This window comes from Protomyctophum parallelum (genome assembly GCF_964188405.1).
Source record: "Protomyctophum parallelum genome assembly, chromosome: 3".
NCBI classification, from domain to species: domain Eukaryota; kingdom Metazoa; phylum Chordata; class Actinopteri; order Myctophiformes; family Myctophidae; genus Protomyctophum; species Protomyctophum parallelum.
The window spans coordinates 20,182,893-20,200,800 of NC_139698.1; the positions used below are offsets into that span (position 1 = coordinate 20,182,893).

Genomic DNA, 17,908 nt, shown 5'->3' on the forward strand with positions numbered 1-17,908 from the left:
TATACTCTTAACTCGCTGAAATCTTGACGGATTTGGTTCATTACAATGTAGCTATATGTTTCAGGATGCTCATCTGCTTAAATGTTGTTTGTTGTTGTTGTTTGTTTTTATATGAAAGGCCATTATAAGTATGCAGTATCATAACTACATCTCTGACATTTATAACAAATCAAACGGCATGAAAATTGATTGAAAACAGAGCAAGTTATGATTTACATGCACCAGAGACACAGAAGGGTCGAGCTACGTGTTGCAAGATGGCCGCCAGGTGGCGACATCGCTCTCCGTTGCCCAGAAAAGGGCAGACGAGCCATGTAGCCTTTATGCTAGTAGATGTCTATGTGGACGATAGTCTGGCGTGTAGCCAGTCAACTATTCCACAGTCTCCGAATGCTAGTTCCGGAACTACACCTCCCGAAAGTTAAGGAAGCTGCCATTTTCCGTTTACAGTGAAAGTTGAGGAAAAGTGAAGAGAAGTGTGTATAGGGGTCAGATATCATCATGTCTGTCATTGTCCCTTTGATGGCCCTACATGGACATAGGGCATTGCACTTCTAGTCATTTTGACTAGTAGACTAGTAAACTTTTTAAAAGTTTTGGAAATAGAGCACCGAAGTCCTGACGTAACTCGCTCATCCCGACGATTCCCCTGGTTCACGGAAGTAGTTTCTCTATGGAGAATAACATGGGGTGATCTTAATATCGTCTACTATAAGCGTTGTGGTCCAAAAATAAACAAGCTGTCTCGGCGTTATTGTCAGGGAGGTGTCTCTGTATCGTTTGCAACAGTCAGTCACTCATATATGATACAGTCTGCTTCTAGCGAAAATCTAACTAATTCAGCAGCAGTAACATTAGCGTTTTCTCTCAGTCAGTTGATTCTTCATACCCATGTGAGTGAAGCGGCCGGGATGACATGTTTATTTTTCAAACACAGTTCTTATATGAATCAATCTAAAACTCCTCCTATGGTGATTTCAATGCAACTAAACAAATACATGAACCTGGGGACTGACGCCCTCTACTGAAAGTGACGTCAGACTTCGGTGCTCTATAAATATTTATTTAAAAACTATGTACATTGGTGACTATAATCTACCTGATCTCGAGGCCTACAAAATCGGGGGGAAAAAATATATACACTAGTCAACTAGTACCAACAAGGTCGACTAGTGGATTCACGAGTCGACTAGTAAACTAGTCGACTAGTTGCTTAATGCCCTACATGGACAAGATCCATGATGTTAACAGTACAGCAGATCGTAACTTTAACGTCACATCACAGCTTTACAGGTGTAAAAAAACAGTGAGTTGAAATGCGTTTATGTACAAGCTCCATCGGTTTCTTAGTTCCATTCCATGATGAAAGAGAAAGGGGAAGGAGAAGGGGGGGCGGGGGGAGTACATGGCCATATATGGTCATATCATGGGCATATCGGGGAGGGGGGGGTGATCTGTGGTTCCGTGGACAACTTGGATCTCCATATACCAATGAGACAGTTTTACGTGACAAACACACACTTACATATTTGCATCTACGCACACACCGTGGAACGACCGAGGGGATTGGGAAAAGCTGGGTGGAGTTGTAGAAGAGGTGGAAAAGTCCCTGGTAAGAGGAGGTGGTAAACATCTGTGGGAGAACGTGTTGGAAGAATGTCTGAAGAAGGTGCAAAAAAGCGACCGCAAAAGGTCGGACGGACTGCTATAGCCACCCAGGGACGTGCAGATAGTGTGAAGGACCACTTCACCACTTTTCAACCTATCTTCATATAATACAGTATAGGTCCTCACTAATAATCATGATAAAACGGCACAATTTTTTTCTACTCATAGGAGGGCTGTGGGCAGTTTAGAAACCGTCTTCCAGTGACATCATCATTAGGCAGATTTTTTTTTAAACAAACATGTTTATATTGTCATTATCGTGAGAACGATGGCTTCCATTTTTGCATTGCAACTTTTCAGGACTAGAAAGCCTGCAGTTTCTATTAGCTTGTATTCCCCATCGATGATGTCACTGGAAGATGGTTTCTGAACTGCCCACAGCCCTCCTATGAGACACAGACAGAGTAGAAAAAGAATTGAATTGAAAAGTGGTCCTTTAAGAGGGGGCAGGGGCTAGTGAAAATAGCAGATCTACAAGCTCACAACGCGTCACGCTGCGATGCGTTGTGAGCTTGTAGATCAGCTATTTTCAGGGGAACACAACCCAGCAGCACTCTTTAGCTAGTGGAGATGCGCTGGAATACTGTGTTCAAGTTCAGGAGACTTTGGAGAAGAAGCAATTATCCGTGAATGCTGCCTTAATTCCTTCCGGCATGGCATGGCATGGCATGGAAAGGAGTGGCATTTTGCATTTCTTTCACCGTGTAGTAGACGCTGCATTCGTGGTCTGGAGAGGGCAGTTGCTTTACAGACGGGGTAAAAAGGGTAGGGGCTGAAGTCCCCTATTATGTGTGTGCACGTCTCTGAAGTCATCCAATGACAGGTGTGGGGGAATTGGGCAAATGGAGCTTTATATAGGCTGGGGTTTGCCAATCATGGCCACAACCAGACCCTTTAAAACCCATTGAGACCCGAGGACGATTCTATACAAATGCCTTCAAAATCCTGACAGTTTTCTGGAGAAAAAAAAACTGTATGTCAGTCGTTCTCAAACCTTTTCAAGGACCCCCAAAGATATGTGTAATTGGCCGTCAACCCCCATCAGAAAACATGTTGTGTGTGTCCCCCCCCCCAGAAGCAAAGATTTGAGTTAAAAACATTCACTGTGAAAGAATAATATATATTCAAAGATTTGTGCAGCATTTTCACGATTTTTCAAAAATAGCAGTACAAGCTTGTAGATCTGCTATTTTTCAATAGCTAAAGTGTAAAATAATGCTTAAAACACCAAAAGGGGTTCCCGCCCCTAAATGGGTTAAAAACTAATGCTGCAGATCACAGTGTTGATTTCGTCGACTAAAACTAGGACGAAAAGTGATCAGCGACTACCATTTTTAACTGACCAAAAACAAACAAAATAAAAACTAAGCTGCCACGACTACAACTAAGACTAAATATACTGAATTCCATCAACAAATACAACTAGACTCAAATGTTAGGGACGGACTAGTGGAGGAAGAGATCCTGTACTGTAGAACTAAAAAGACAAGTAATTTTATGCTTGGTTGCCCAGCTAGAAGCTCACAACACGTTAAGACACATTGTGAGCTTGTAGATCGGCTATTTCCAGAGTGTAAAATCGGGCATTACGACGCCACCGAGGCCCACCAAAGCACACTTTAGTCGACAAAATCAACTGTAAGATGCACTCGACTGAAATCGTATGATACTTATTTTTTAAATATTTTTTTATCCCACGATTTTGTAACCCATTTTTCACCCGTGTCAATCATCTAATGTGATCCTGGGCTCTACACACCCTCCACCAACCTAGTCCCCATATATGGGAGACAAGGGGAGAGCAACGGACTTGAACTCATGCTTCCTTCATGCCTGAGTGTCCAAGTTGCTCCCTGGTTGGACGTAGCACGTGGAAGGAACACGTTATTCCAACCAGTTCCTTTCCCCTCCATCAGGCTGGCCAGGGGGAGGCAGTTTCGTATGATACTTATAGTCGACCAAAAATAGATGGGAGTTTTATTCCAGTTTTATGTCAAAATCGACACCGCTGCGGATCCGTCTCTCGCGGTATAAACACCATGTCCATAATGGGACGTCGGGTGTTGTTGTGACATGTACAGTATTTAACAAAGACTGAACCACAGACTGGTCGGTCGCCCTGCGTGGTCTCAGCCCAGAGGTTTCCTGTAGGCGGAGACATAACGTTTCTGCGGCGTAAACAGTCGGCTCTTCTACTATACAGTCGAATGGGAAAGTGACTGACGTTCGTCTGCTCAAACGTTATTACTCTTTTATACCTGCTATTTTTTTTTACCAACAATAACTTTACAAAGATGCCCCGGAGCATCGGGGACGGACCTGTGTAGTTTATGGCTGCTCCAACACAACAGTTATTAGTGGCAAAGTTTGTTTGTTGTGCATTTAGTGGATTTGGTCTGTATAGACTATAGAACATAGACTCCATAGTAGTGTGGTTCTAGGCCTCACTCACACTTAAAACCCATTCTGACCTGACATCAGATTCTATAAATGTCTTCCACATCCTGACAGTTTTCTGAAAAAGCCATGTTTCTATGTCAGTCGTTCTTCGATTTTTCAAAAATAGCAGACCTACAAGCTCGTAGCGCGCCACTCGGTGGCGCGCTATGAGCTTGTAGATCTGCTATTTTTCAATAGCTAAAGCATAGCATGATGCTAACACCAAAAGGGGTTCTTCTGTGTCTTCTGTGTGTCATGGCCGCCGCCTCCATGCGACAGCCATGCGACGAGGTTGTGTCTTCCAAACCACGTGACTCCCATTGGAAATGCATCGAGGCGGCCATGCATGACACACGGAAGACGACAGGACGACACAAGTATGTCTTGCGTGTGTCTTACGTGTGTGAGTGAGGCCTTAAGAGTGTGTTGTTATGAGTGACATACAGTACTATAGATTGTAGAACATACTGTAGAAGCCAAGGTGTGGTTTCTCGGGGAGGAAGAGAGGGACAGAGAGAGAGAGGGTTTTAGGAAACCTCGCTCGCCTCGGTGCCACGACGGGACTGTTATGGTCTGACAACCACCGACACCCAAAATACAGCCGCACGCACGCACGCACACACACACAAGCGCTTGCATGTATGAAAGAAAAAACATTCTTTCCCCTGAGACACACACACTGGTACATGTATACGAGCCACTTTATACACACACATGCAGACGCACACGCACGCACGCAAGCACGCATGCATGTACTGTACACACACATACACACACTTCTCCCCACCACAAACCACAGCCATTCAATGGGAGGATGATAAACGGAGAGAGAGATGAACGACAGAGACCAAAATATGGAATCCATGGCAGCTCCACACACGCCTTCCACTGGACTATGTTCCACAAAGTACTGCAGTAAACACACTCTGCAGTATGTTCCATAAGTACTACAGTACCACAGTATACACTACAGTACTGTACATGTACTACAAAACTACACAGTATACAGCAGTGTTGATTTTGTCGACTAAAACTAAGATGAAAATGTTCGTCGACTACCTTTTTTTCACTGACGAAAACTAAATGGAAACTAAGCTGCGATGACTAAAACTATAAGACCAAACATACTGACAATTTCGTCAACAAATAAAAACTAGACTAGTAAATGTTAGGAAGCTTGGGACATGTGGAAAGGAGATCCAGTATAAGTCATTTTTAACCTTGGTTGCATGCTGAAAATGGCAGATCTACAAGCTCACAGCGCGTCGTTGTGAGCTTATAGATCGGCTATTTTCAGCAAGTGTAAAATCAGTCATTACGACGGCATCAAGGCCCGACAAAATACATGTCAGTCGTCTAAATCAACTGTAGATTTAGTCGACTAAAATCACACGGCATTTAGTCGACTAAAACTAGACTAACACTAAAACATTCCAGGTGACTAAAATATGACTAAAAAGTTTAATTCCAAAGACTATGACTAAACTAAAATAGACATTTTCTGCCAAAAACAACACTGACGAAGACAAGCAAGTAAGCATGGGTGGCTGATTGTGTGGAGTTTCTGCACACTAAGTCATGTTTCTGCCTTTAACCCATTTTGGACTGAGGTCGATTAAAAAAAGGCTTCTAAATCCTAAAAAAATTCTGAAAAACCCATGTTTCTATGTCAGAGGTGCTCAACCTTTTTCATGTCAAGGACCCCCAGAATTATCTCTATTGGGCGACGGACCCCCATCTCAAAATATGTAGTTCCAGGGACCCCCCAGAAGAAAATATTTTAGTTAAAAACGTTCTCTCTGAAAGAATATATATACCGGTATATATATATATATATATATATATATATATATATATATATATATATATATATATATAGCGCCACATTGTAACGATTTTTCAAAAATAGCTGCTATTTTTCAATAGCTAAATTATAACAATATTTAAAACACCAAAAGGGGTTCCCGCCCGAAATGGGCTAGTGTATCATCATGATGAGAGACCATGGAGAGCTGAATCATCAGTCCAAAAGCAACGGGTTACAATCAAAAAGGCATGACTTCATGTCCTTCGTGAAGTCGATGTAGCATCTCGGATAGACTGGACTGGACTGAGGATGACGGGCAAAGTCCATGATAATGACAAAGTTTAAGCGTGTGACGTAGTTTGGACGCTGAGAGACTAACACCTGTCTTTAAACCTCTTATACTTGAACCCTCCGTTTCAGTGGTTACCCAAAATGTACAGGTTGAGACCCAGAAGATAAATTAGACGTTTACCCGGGACGAAAACTAGTGAAGATAGCAGATCTACAAATGCACAACGCTTCTTAGATTTGTTTGTTATGAAATGTATAGGCTACTATATTACTATACTATTACTATAATAATTATTTAAAAAAAATACATTTATTAAAATAATATTCTGAAATATATATATATTTTTAAATGTAGGAAAAGAAACATTTTTACTCGAGTCTTGACCCACACAAATTGTTCCGTGACCCACACATGGGACCCGGCCCACTGTTTTGGAACCAGTGCTCTAGTCTATTCTATTTGACCCGCGTTGGCTGGCTCTGTGCTTTCTCCACTCTAGTCTACACCAGATCTCGTCGACGCGTTGTTGTGCGAGCTTCTGTAGATCGGCTATTTTGGGGCGAATGTTCCCTCCGGAATAAGAGATGCTTAAGGGTCAGACTGGCGTAGCTTGCTGTGACTGCAACGTGACCGTCATCCAACTTTCTTTGAGACAAACTCCACGGCCTGGACGTTATATCACAGCCTGAGCCTTAGAGAGTTCCGTCTCTCTACTGTGTAATTACACAGAGGAGGCAGACAGACTGGGGCAGGGCCCAGTAAACCAGAGGCTGCTAGCCTAGCGCGCTACAGAGGCAGACAGACTGGGGCAAGGCCCAGTAAACCAGAGGCTGCTAGCCTAGCGCGCTACAGAGGCAGACAGATTGGGGAAAGGCCCAGTAAACCAGAGGCTGCTAGCCTAGCGCGCTACAGGGGCAGACAGACTGGGGCAGGGCCCAGTAAACCAGAGGCTGCTAGCCTAGCGCGCTACAGAGGCAGACAGACTGGGGCAGGGCCCAGTAAACCAGAGGCTGCTAGCCTAGCGCGCTACAGAGGCAGACAGACTGGGGCAAGGCCCAGTAAACCAGCCAGAGGCTGCTAACCTAATGTGCTACAGAGGCAGACAGACTGGGGCAGGGCCCAGTAAACCAGAGGCTGCTAGCCTAGCGCGCTACAGAGGCAGACAGACTGGGGCAGGGCCCAGTAAACCAGCCAGAGGCTGCTAGTCTAGCGTGCTACAGAGGCAGACAGACTGGGGCAAGGCCCATTAAACCAGCTAGAGGCTGCTAGGCTAGCACGCTGCTTTACTGTGGCATAACGTGGTGCGAGCGCGCATAGGAGACAAGATGGCTGCCAGGGTTCCTAGCACAATGGTTCTCAAAGTGGGGTCCGGGGACCCCCAGGGGTCCTTTCCCAAGCAAAATGAGGAAACAATTTGACCACCGTAACATTATTATACGTCGAACATCCAATGCGTTGTCAGCTTGTAGATCTGCCACTTAAATAATAATAATACATTACGTTCCAAAATTAGCTTGTAGAGTGGCCTTTTTGGAAAATAAATGTACAATTTGTACAATTTACAATTACAATTTAGGCATTTAGCAGACACTCTTAAGGGAGGTGAACGGCAGCACGGTTGCACAAGCCGGTCTATACTAGGATCGCTAAAGAAGGAAAGGCCAAGCAAAAAAATAAAAAAATAAAGAAAAATAAATCAGCGATCCTGTTTGATATCAATAATAAAGCTACAATAACGCAACATTACGTCAGAAGAAGTTGGATTCCTTCTGACGGAACGTTCCGCCAGGAGCAGTTAATTTATTAATCCAGAGCTATTTACCATAAACAAGAACACCACATTCTAGAAGTAAATTAAGAACCTATAGCACCCGTCTAACAGTAGAATATCCGTACATTGAAAACATAGTGCTGTAAAACAAAACAAGAAGACAAAAACAAACAAACTTGGAGAAGTTTTGAAAATATTTAGCAAATCATCTCTTATGGACTAGAGGTCCCTGCCCAGGCACAACATATTTAACCCATTTAGGCCTGACGTCGCAATTAGAAAAATGTCTTAAAAAATCCTGACAGTTTTCTGAAAAACCTTAGGTTTCTGTATCAGTGTGTTGCTCAATATTTCATGTTAAGGACCACAACAATTATATGTAAATACGCCTACGCCTCACCAGATGGCCCCACCATCTGAAAATATGTTGTTCCAGGGACCTCCCCAGAAGAGAAGCAAAGATTTGAGTGAAAATGTTCACTCTGTAATAATATATATTCAAAGATTTGAGGCACATTTTCACGATCTTTCAAAAATAGCAGACCTACAAGTTCATAGCGCGGCACTCGGTGCCCTGCTAAGAGCTTGTAGATCTGCTATTTTTTTTTTTTTTTTTAAGATATTTTTTTGCGGCTTACGCCTTTATTGATTTTTTAAGGGATAGAAAGTAGGCTGACAGGAAACGGGAGAGAGATGGGGGGATGACATGCGGTAAAGGCCGTGTCGGGTCCGGGAGTCGAACCCGCGGCACACCGCGACTGGATCACCAGTCCGGTGCCCAGACCGTTACGCTACGGCCTGGGCCAGATCTGCTATTTTTTAATAGCTAAAGTATACCAAAACGCCCTAAATGGGTTAACAAATCGTCTCTTATGGACTAGAGGTCCCTGCCCAGGCACAACATATTTTCAGACTGGGGGGGGACGTGGTCATGTGGCCAAATATGTCCTCGACATGAAGATGCTTGAGAAGCACCGCTCTTCTCACAGCAGCTTATTCTATTAATAAAATAACGGACAACAAAAAAAAACCCCAAAACATTCCTGTGAGAATCCGTTGACCTTTGGCCCCGTGACCTTAAGAAGCGGCGGCCTCCCGGAATAAGAGGTCACAACTTCCTGTCGCTGTGGCCAATCTAATCCAAACAAACAACCGGGCCTCTCTGGGCCAATCAGAGGTCGGCTCCGCCATCGTTTATCTGTAGCAAGAAGTTGCTCGTTGCTTAAGAACAACATAAACGACGCTAAAATGACATCATTTACTAATGTTTCCATTAGGACAAAAACAAAGATATTTCTGTTCCAATATCCGTCAAGGACAGACAGGAAATAGACCAGTGGTTTCCAAACCAGCGGTCCAGGGACTGTAGTCCTCGAGGGGGTTCCTGGTGGTCCCCAACTCATTTTGTTAGTTGGTAACCAAATGGACCATCTTTTTTTTTTTTTTTTTTTTTTGCGGCTTACGCCTTTTATTGATTTTTTAAGGGACAGATAGTATGCTGACAGGAAACGGGAGAGAGATGGGGGGATGACATGCGGTAAAGGCCGTGTCGGGTTCGGGAGTCGAACCCGCGGCACACCGCGACTGGATCACCAGTCCGGTGCCCAGACCGTTACGCTACGGCCTGGGCCAAATGGACCATCTTTAACCCATTTTGACCTGTTTTCTGAAAATCCCCATGTTTCTATGTCAGTCATTCTCAAACATTTTCATGTCAAGGACCCCCAAAAATAGATGTAATTGGCCGCTGACCCCCGCCCCCATCTGAAAATATGTTGTTCAGGGGACCCCCCCCCCCCCCAGAAGCAAAGATTTGAGTTAAAAACGTTAAAGAATATATATTCAATGATTTGCACCACATTTTCACGATATTTCAAAAATAGCAGACCTACAAGCTCGTAGCCTATGAGCTTGTGGATCTGCTGTTTTTCAATAGCTAAAGTATAACATAATGCTTAAAACACCAAAAGTGGTTCCCGTACAGAATGGATTAACTCTAGAGAGCGTAAACATGAATGAATTTACTACACAATTAGAGAATGTAAAATAATTGTAATAATTCATTTTGAACAACATTTCCCATGTTATCTCTCCCTATATGCTACCACAGCAATACAGCATCGTATCCAACGATGCCGTACAGTAGGACAAAACCGTATCAAACATAAACTAAATATTCTCTATCCTGTTTTGGGGTCTGATAGAGAGGCTAAATAATTATGAAAAGGGCTGGAAACCACTGAAATAGACCATATAGATGGACTCAAACCCATTATGTCACAACTACAGTACATACTTTGATCAGAATACAGTCAGACGCGATCGTTAGCACCGACTCTGACTGACACCGTGAATTCGCAAGGGATCAGATTCAGGATCGGATTTTGTGTGTTCAGACACCGTCGATCTGCATAGGTTGTTGTCTCCACCAGGCCGAAGGCATGTGGGGAGAGTATGTTTTGCACTCCGTCCGTCCGTTTGTGTGTCCGTCCGTCCGTGTGTCCGTTAGTAGCTAATCTCGGCCACCGTTAACCCGGTCGATGGCAAATTTTGCACACACACTCCCTGGATGCCAACGATGAATCTCTGCCCCAAACTTTCCAGAACGGCCTGTTATAGCGCCACCAGGAGGCCGCTTTGTGCAAAACAAGTTTTTGCACAGTACACCTACAGATTTTGTCCAAACATCACGCAAATTGGTACACACACTCCCTGGATGCCAACGATGAACCTCTGCCCCAAACTTTCCAGAACGGCCTGTTATAGCGCCACCAGGAGGCCGCTTTGTGCAAAACAAGTTTTTGCACAGTACACCTACAGATTTTGTCCAAACATCACGCAAATTGGTACACAGTCTCTCTAGAGCCATTCAACGAAACCGGTCTTTCAGATTTCTCAGACTCCATCCTGATTGGTTAAGATTGGCTTCCAAAGTTCACAGGAGTGCTCAGTTTCAAACAAAATGCTGCAAATCATGAACACATTGCGTGATTTCCGTGAAATTGTGCACCCACATTCCCACTAGGCCGAGGACGAAATGCCACATGAACAATTTCAACTCAGCCTCAAGGTGGCGCTATAACTGGCCGAAAAGTGTTTTTACCTCTAACTGCACGGATCTGTGGATAACTTTGTATGCCAACTCCCCTACATTCCTATCCTGGTGGAGACCTGTGCCCAGAAGGGCACTTTTTCTAGTTAATGATGCTAACGACACCGGCGTTAACATCAGATTAGACAAGAGATCCAGTATAAGTCATTTTACACTTGGTTGTCAAAAACACTCATTACGACGGCATCAAGGCCAGCCAAAATACATTTTAGTCGACTAAATCCACTAGATTTAGTCGACTAAAATCTTATGACATTTAGTCGACTAAAACTAGACTAACAATAAGACATTCCAGGTGACTAAAATGTGACTAAAACTAAATGAAGTTTCAGTCCAAAGACTATGACTAAACTAAAATAGACATTTTCTGCCAAAAACAACACTGGTACCCGCTATATATGTCCATGGCTACAAACACACCGCCCTCTGTTTGATATCATCACCCAGCTCTGTATCTCTTCGATAGAGTAGGAAATTAATAACCACGTTGTTTTAAAGACAAGTCACTTACTGGAGGTTGGAGGCCACAGTCGTCTCTGTCGAGACTCCCTCTGGACGTCCTGATGTCTGGCTTCTACAACGCACACGCGCGCGCACACACACACACACACACGTGCACACACACACACACACACACACACACACACACACACACGCACGCACGCACAAACAAACGCACACACAAACACATGCTGAATGTACATTCGGTTAACTGTTTCATGTTGCGTTTCCATTCAGTTTAATTTCACTTGAACAGATAAAAGGATGGATGGATGGATGGATGAATGAACGAGTAGGGGATGAATGAGTGAGGGAGTGATTCACCGTAGAGGCCTTCGTGTTTCCTCCAGAACCCCAACACTGAGCACATCCAGGTGTAAGTGTGTCTCTACTGGGTCTATTGTAAATCGGATTATTACCCGGATGGATCCGCCAGGACACGATCCGCTTTTAACGCCCACCAAGTCTTTAATCTTCTGTTTTACACAAAAAATAAATAAAGGCGGCATGGGCCGTGGCTCAGCGGTCCAGGCACCTTTGCCGGTATATAGCCCGAGTCTGGCAGTGTGCCGCGGGTTCGACTCCCGATCCCGACGGTCTTTACTGCATGTCACTACCCCCCCCCCCCCCCATATCTCTCTCCCCCATTTCCTTTCAGCCTGTCCCTGCATAAAAAAAATATATAAAATAATAAAAAAATAATAATAATAAAGGGAACCCATAAAAATGTGTCTGTTGACCAAAAATTGTGCATTAAATGGTGCATTTATATAGCGCCTTTATCCAAGGCGCTTTACATAGATTGTGCATTACATTCACCCATTCATACACCGATTGCGGCGGAAGCCATGCAAGGTGCCAACCAGCACATCGGGAGCAATTTGGGGTTCAGTGTCTTGCCCAAGGACACTTCGACATGTAGACAGGAGGAGCCGGGATTCGAACCGCCGACCCATGGATCATTGGACGACCTGCTCTACCTCTTGAGCCACAGTCGCCCCCCCCCCAAAAAAATGGGTCCCCGCCTCACCGTTTGGAAAACGGTGATCTATACAGAATCTATACGAGCAAGAGATGATGACCTTTTCTACAGGTTTCGGTATCTTAAAAAAAAGACATGGCCGACTGCCAAATGTTATGTCATTAATTGCAAGAGAGAAGAAGCCATCCGTGATAATAAAAAAGAGGCACATTTATGAGGGAGGCAGAATGTGGGTAATTGAAGGGCAAGATGAGCCTTGCTGAACATTATAATTCATCGCAACTTATAGTTTTGGAATCACATTTTGGAATCGATTGTTGAATTGCAGCTTTGCTATGGCCATTTATTTATTCTAATAGTTAGTACATAGTTACAACCTCTCCACCACAAGCACTTTGGCTCGAGAACTGTTTTTTTTGTAGTTTTTCTTTTTTGTATTTTTTTATTTATTTATTAACCCATTCTCGGAGCGGGAACCCCTTTTGGTGTTTTAAGCATGCTTGTCATGCTTTAGCTGTTGAAAAATAGCAGATCTACAAGCTCATAAGAACTTGCAGAGGTCTGCTATTTTTTGAGAAATCGTGAAAATGTGGCACTGGAACGGCATATTTTCAGATGGGGGTCCGTGGCCAATTACAGATAATTATCGGGTCCTTGACATGAAATATTGAGCACCACTGATATAGAAACAGTCGATGTCAGGCCTAAAAGGGTTAAGGAAACATATATATGATGGTCTATATCAGACCTGCATCTTCCAACCTGAATAGTGCCACACCCACTTAGGTTCCCACTCCAGGGCAATGAGAAGTATGTTTTGGTTTCAGTTCCACAACCAACTTTTAGGGATCGGAAACAATCAATGTGGTTCAAAATTACGTGGGTGGGGGGGGGGGGGGGGGGAAGAAAAACAAGAATGGACCGGCTCAACCCTGGTGTGTCCAGTGGGATATACAGTAAGGCCTATATAGAACCATGGACTGTATTTATGAATCCATACAGGGTTACGGTATAACAACGCCATAAGGAATCCAATTCAGAACCAGCTGTCCAACTCTTTGGATCCACGAAGACCTCCAAATCACAGCCAGAAGCATTCTCTCTCCCTCTCACACACACACACACACACACACACACCCCCAATTAACGTACACATACGCACATCACTTCTCTGCATGAGACTTCCAATAAAAACAGGAACATGCTGTACCAAGCTGCAGGCTTCAATACACAGGATAGACACGCACGCACACGCACACACACACACACACATACAACCCAAAGCAACTTTGCAGTTGTAGTGAGGCTGCAGCGCTTGAAACACACACACACACACACACACACACACACACACACACACACACACACACACACACACACACACACACACACACACACACACACACACACACACACACACACACGCACACACACACACACACACACACACACACACACACACACACACACACACACACACACACACACACACGTCTTCTACCTACCAGTTTACCAAGACAGGATTTGAAGACCAGCATCATGAAAGAGTATTCCTCCGATGTCTGCCTGCCTGTTTGTCTGTCTGTCTGTCTGCCTGTCTGTCTGCCTGTCTGTCTGCCTGTCCCTGTATCTGCCTGTCTGTGTTTCCCTGTGTCCCTGTATCTCTCTGTGTGCCAACAGCAGTTCCATCAGGCGAAGAATTCAAGTTCAGCGGAGCTCCCCGCCTCCATGACACTTATATCTGAGACACACACACACACACACACACACACACACACACACACACACACACACACACACACACACACACACACACACACACACACACACACACACACACACACACACACACACACACACACAGAGAGAGGGTGGAGGAAGAGAGAGAGAGGAGGAGGGAGTGCGCACGTTGCCAACAAGCTGTCAATCTGTAGGCATGTCCTCCCTTCTTTCCAAAACCACCGCCCCTTCCCCCCCCACTCCTCCCTCCTCCTTACAGCACTACTATTGTAGTGCACGCACGCACGCACAGTGGGTCATAGAAACTCTATAGCTGTCAGACTGGAAGCCTGGCATTAGTCTGGAATTCACACAGGCCACACCTGCCCACACACACGCACAGTCGCACACGCACACACACACACACACACACACACACACACACACACACACACACACACACACACACACACACACACACACTAGAACTCTTCTGCAGACAGCCTCTTTCAATAAAAACTCAGTGAAACAACACAAACTCCTCTGCGTGTGTGTGTGTGTTTATTTCTCTCCGTGTGTGTGCATGTGTGTGTGTTTTTTTCTGTGTGTGTGCATATGTGTGTACATGCGTGCGTGCGTGCATGCGTGCGTGCCGTGTCAGAGATAACCGTAGTGACTAACCGCTACACAGTATCTCCTTTTAGGGAAGTGCTTCCTGAGTCACGATGGACAAACAGGAAGTGGATGTACAGTATGTACAGTATATAATCATCTCTGTCGGGTGGAAACCACATACTGTAGTTGAGCTGATGTTAGTGTTAGGATTAACCATTATTAGGGGCGGTGTCTGCCTTCTGAGTTCACCCTCATAACGTGGTGTGTGTTAGCAGCAGTCTCAGGGCCCTCTCTCAGTGTGTGTGTGTTAGCAGCAGTCTCAGGGCCCTCTCTCAGTGTGTGTGTGTGTGTGTGTGTGTTAGCAGCAGTCTCAGGGCCCTCTCTCAGTGTGTGTGTGTGTGTGTGTGTGTTAGCAGCAGTCTCAGGGCCCTCTCTCAGTGTGTGTGTTAGCAGCAGTCTCAGGGCCTCTCAGTGTGTGTGTGTGTGTTAGCAGCAGTCTCAGGGCCCTCTCTCAGTGTGTATGTGGTTACCAGCAGTCTCTCCTCCTGTGCCAGCCACCTCTGATCGTCCTCCATCTGCTGCTGCTGAAGCATCAACTGTTCCTCCATGAACAGACACTGTTGCATGTCTACTGCCCTGTCCTACACGCACGCACGCACACACACATGCACACATACAAATGCAAGCAACGCACACAGCCACACACACGCACACACACACACACGTACACACACACACACACACACACACACACACACACACACACACACACATGGAGACAGACAGACAGACAGATACACCAGACTGATGACAGGTGATCCGATAGCAGCGCCAGTCATACATACACACGCTCACGGGGATCGGTGAATCAATGCTATATACAGTATATGGACAACCTCAGCTACACACCCACTGTGTCTGGATGGCTGAGGTATATATTATGCGTGACGAAAATAGCTGATCTACAAGCTCATGACGCACTGCGACGACGTGTCGTTGCGGACTTGCGAGCGCCGCGGCTATATTGACGCCGTTCGTCACACGACGGAGTATAAGGACGGCGGCGAGTGAAACGTTAACTCTGAAAGAATATATATTCAAAGATTTGCGCCACATGTTTACGATTTTTCAAAAAAATAGCAGACATACAAGCTCGTAGCGCGCCACCGAGTGGCGCGCTATACGAGCTTGTAGGTCTGCTATTGTTCAATAGCTAAATTAGAACATGTTTAAAATTATGGATTGTTGGAAATGTGGATTATTCATAAACCTGCCCGTTATCCGACCGCATTCATTCATTATTATTCCAATTTATCAATCCGCAACCATCCGCCGATCTGCGGGTGGTTGCGGATTGCGAGATTTCGCCAGGATTTTGTGAGTTTTAAAAGCCTATATACAGTAGATAGACGCCATTCATTTATTTCCCCGCATTATTTCACCCGCGGTTTATCAAATATGAATTTATAATATATTTGACCCAAATCCACCCTAAACTGCGGTTAACCGAGGCAACCGCGGCTAAATCCGCGATCCGCAGGTCGCTAGCAAGCGTATTTTCGTGAGCGCGGTGCTCACGCAGTGCTCGTTTCGTGCCCGCGACTGACCAGACCTGGATTCTGTTTAGCTATTTTTTTTTATTATTTTTTTCTCGCTTGCCCCTCATGAGCAGACGTGGAGGCGCACACCTGTTGTTGATCCAGGGCGACAACGTCTGCGTTCATCGATTTATTTGGATCCACAAAAAGTAGTAGTAGTGGCTCCCGTTTCATCTGGTCAAGACGTCGTTAGTAATATATACAGCTTACTGTGTTGTTCATTTGCTGCAGTGTAATAATATAGGCAGATAGCTTGTTAGAGGTGAATAGATGGATAGAGGCAAGCACAGATGGATGGGTAGATGGAAGATAGTCACAGATGGATGCATAGGTATGGATGGATATAGGTACAGGCAGATGTAGACAGTGTGTGTGTGTGTAATGTGTGTGTGTGTGTGTGTGTGTGTGTGTGCGTGTGGGCGTGTGTGTGTGTGTGTGGGGGGGTGGGGGGGGGGGGGGGGGCGTGTGTGTGTCAGTGTTGATTTCGTCGACTAATACTATGATAAAATATTTTTGTACTTTTTTTCAAGACTAAATATACTGACTGAATTTCGTCAACAAATAAAAACTAGACTAAAATGTTAAGAAGGGACTATAGTGGACAAGAGATCCAGTATAAGTCATTTTACACTTGGTTGCATGCTGAAAATAGCCGATCTACAAGCTCGTTGTGAGCTTGTAGATCGGCGTGTGTGTGCGCGCGCGTGCGTGCATGTATGTGTGTGTGTGTGTGTGTGTGTGTGTGTATGTGTGTGTGTGTGTGTATGTTCGCTGCCCTACCTCCATGGCGGAGCCCCACAGGGCCATGTCCTGGCCGTGGGGCAGAGGCAGGTGCTGTGCTGCGTGAGAGTGTGTGTGCACGTGGTGCGGCCGTGGGTGTGTGTGTGCGTGGTGAGTGTCCGGCACGACAGGCTGAGGAGGGTACAGGGCGCTGGGCACAGAGGGCAGGGTGTGGGGGCCGGGGTACCCCCCCGCCATCTGAGGAGGAGGAGGAGGAGGGAGGAGGACACACCCACGGACGAGAAGGGAAGGAAAGAAAAGGAAGGAAAAGAAAAAAGACAAAAGTAAAAGAAAAGACACAAAGAAAGAAAGAAAAAAGAAAAAAGACAAAAGTAAAAGAAAAGACACAAAGAAAGAAAGAAAGAAAGAAAGAAAAAAAGACAAAAGACAAAAGTAAAAGAAATAGTAAAAGAAAAAAAGGCAAAGAAAGAAAGAAAAAGACAAAAGTAAAAGAAATAGTAAAAGAAAGAAAAACAAAGAAAGAAAGAAAGAAAGAAAGAGACAAAAGTAAAAGAAAGAGTAAAAGAAAAAAAGACAGACAGTTAGAAAGAAAGAAAGAAAGAAAGAAAGAAAGAAAGAAAGCAAGGAACAGGGGTTAGAAAGCAAGGCAGAATTCACACCAGT

At 44.8% G+C, this 17,908-nt stretch overlaps 1 protein-coding gene across 4 annotated transcripts in view; it reads right to left on the reverse strand.

The window, feature by feature from the left end:
- The window catches only part of ptk2ab (protein tyrosine kinase 2ab), a 144,800-nt gene that overhangs the window by 16,962 nt on the left and 109,930 nt on the right, over window positions 1–17,908 (reverse strand). For 3 of the 4 annotated variants that reach the window (XM_083761662.1, XM_083761663.1, XM_083761664.1), the window contains 2 exons: window positions 15,437–15,547; window positions 11,601–11,663 (listed from right to left, as the gene is read on the reverse strand). In XM_083761662.1, coding sequence (XP_083617788.1) covers window positions 11,601–11,663; window positions 15,437–15,547 — 174 coding nt within the window. Of the gene's footprint in view, window positions 1–11,600; window positions 11,664–15,436; window positions 15,548–17,284; window positions 17,483–17,908 lie in introns of all 4 variants that reach the window. The other variant, XM_083761665.1, reaches the window with a different exon arrangement.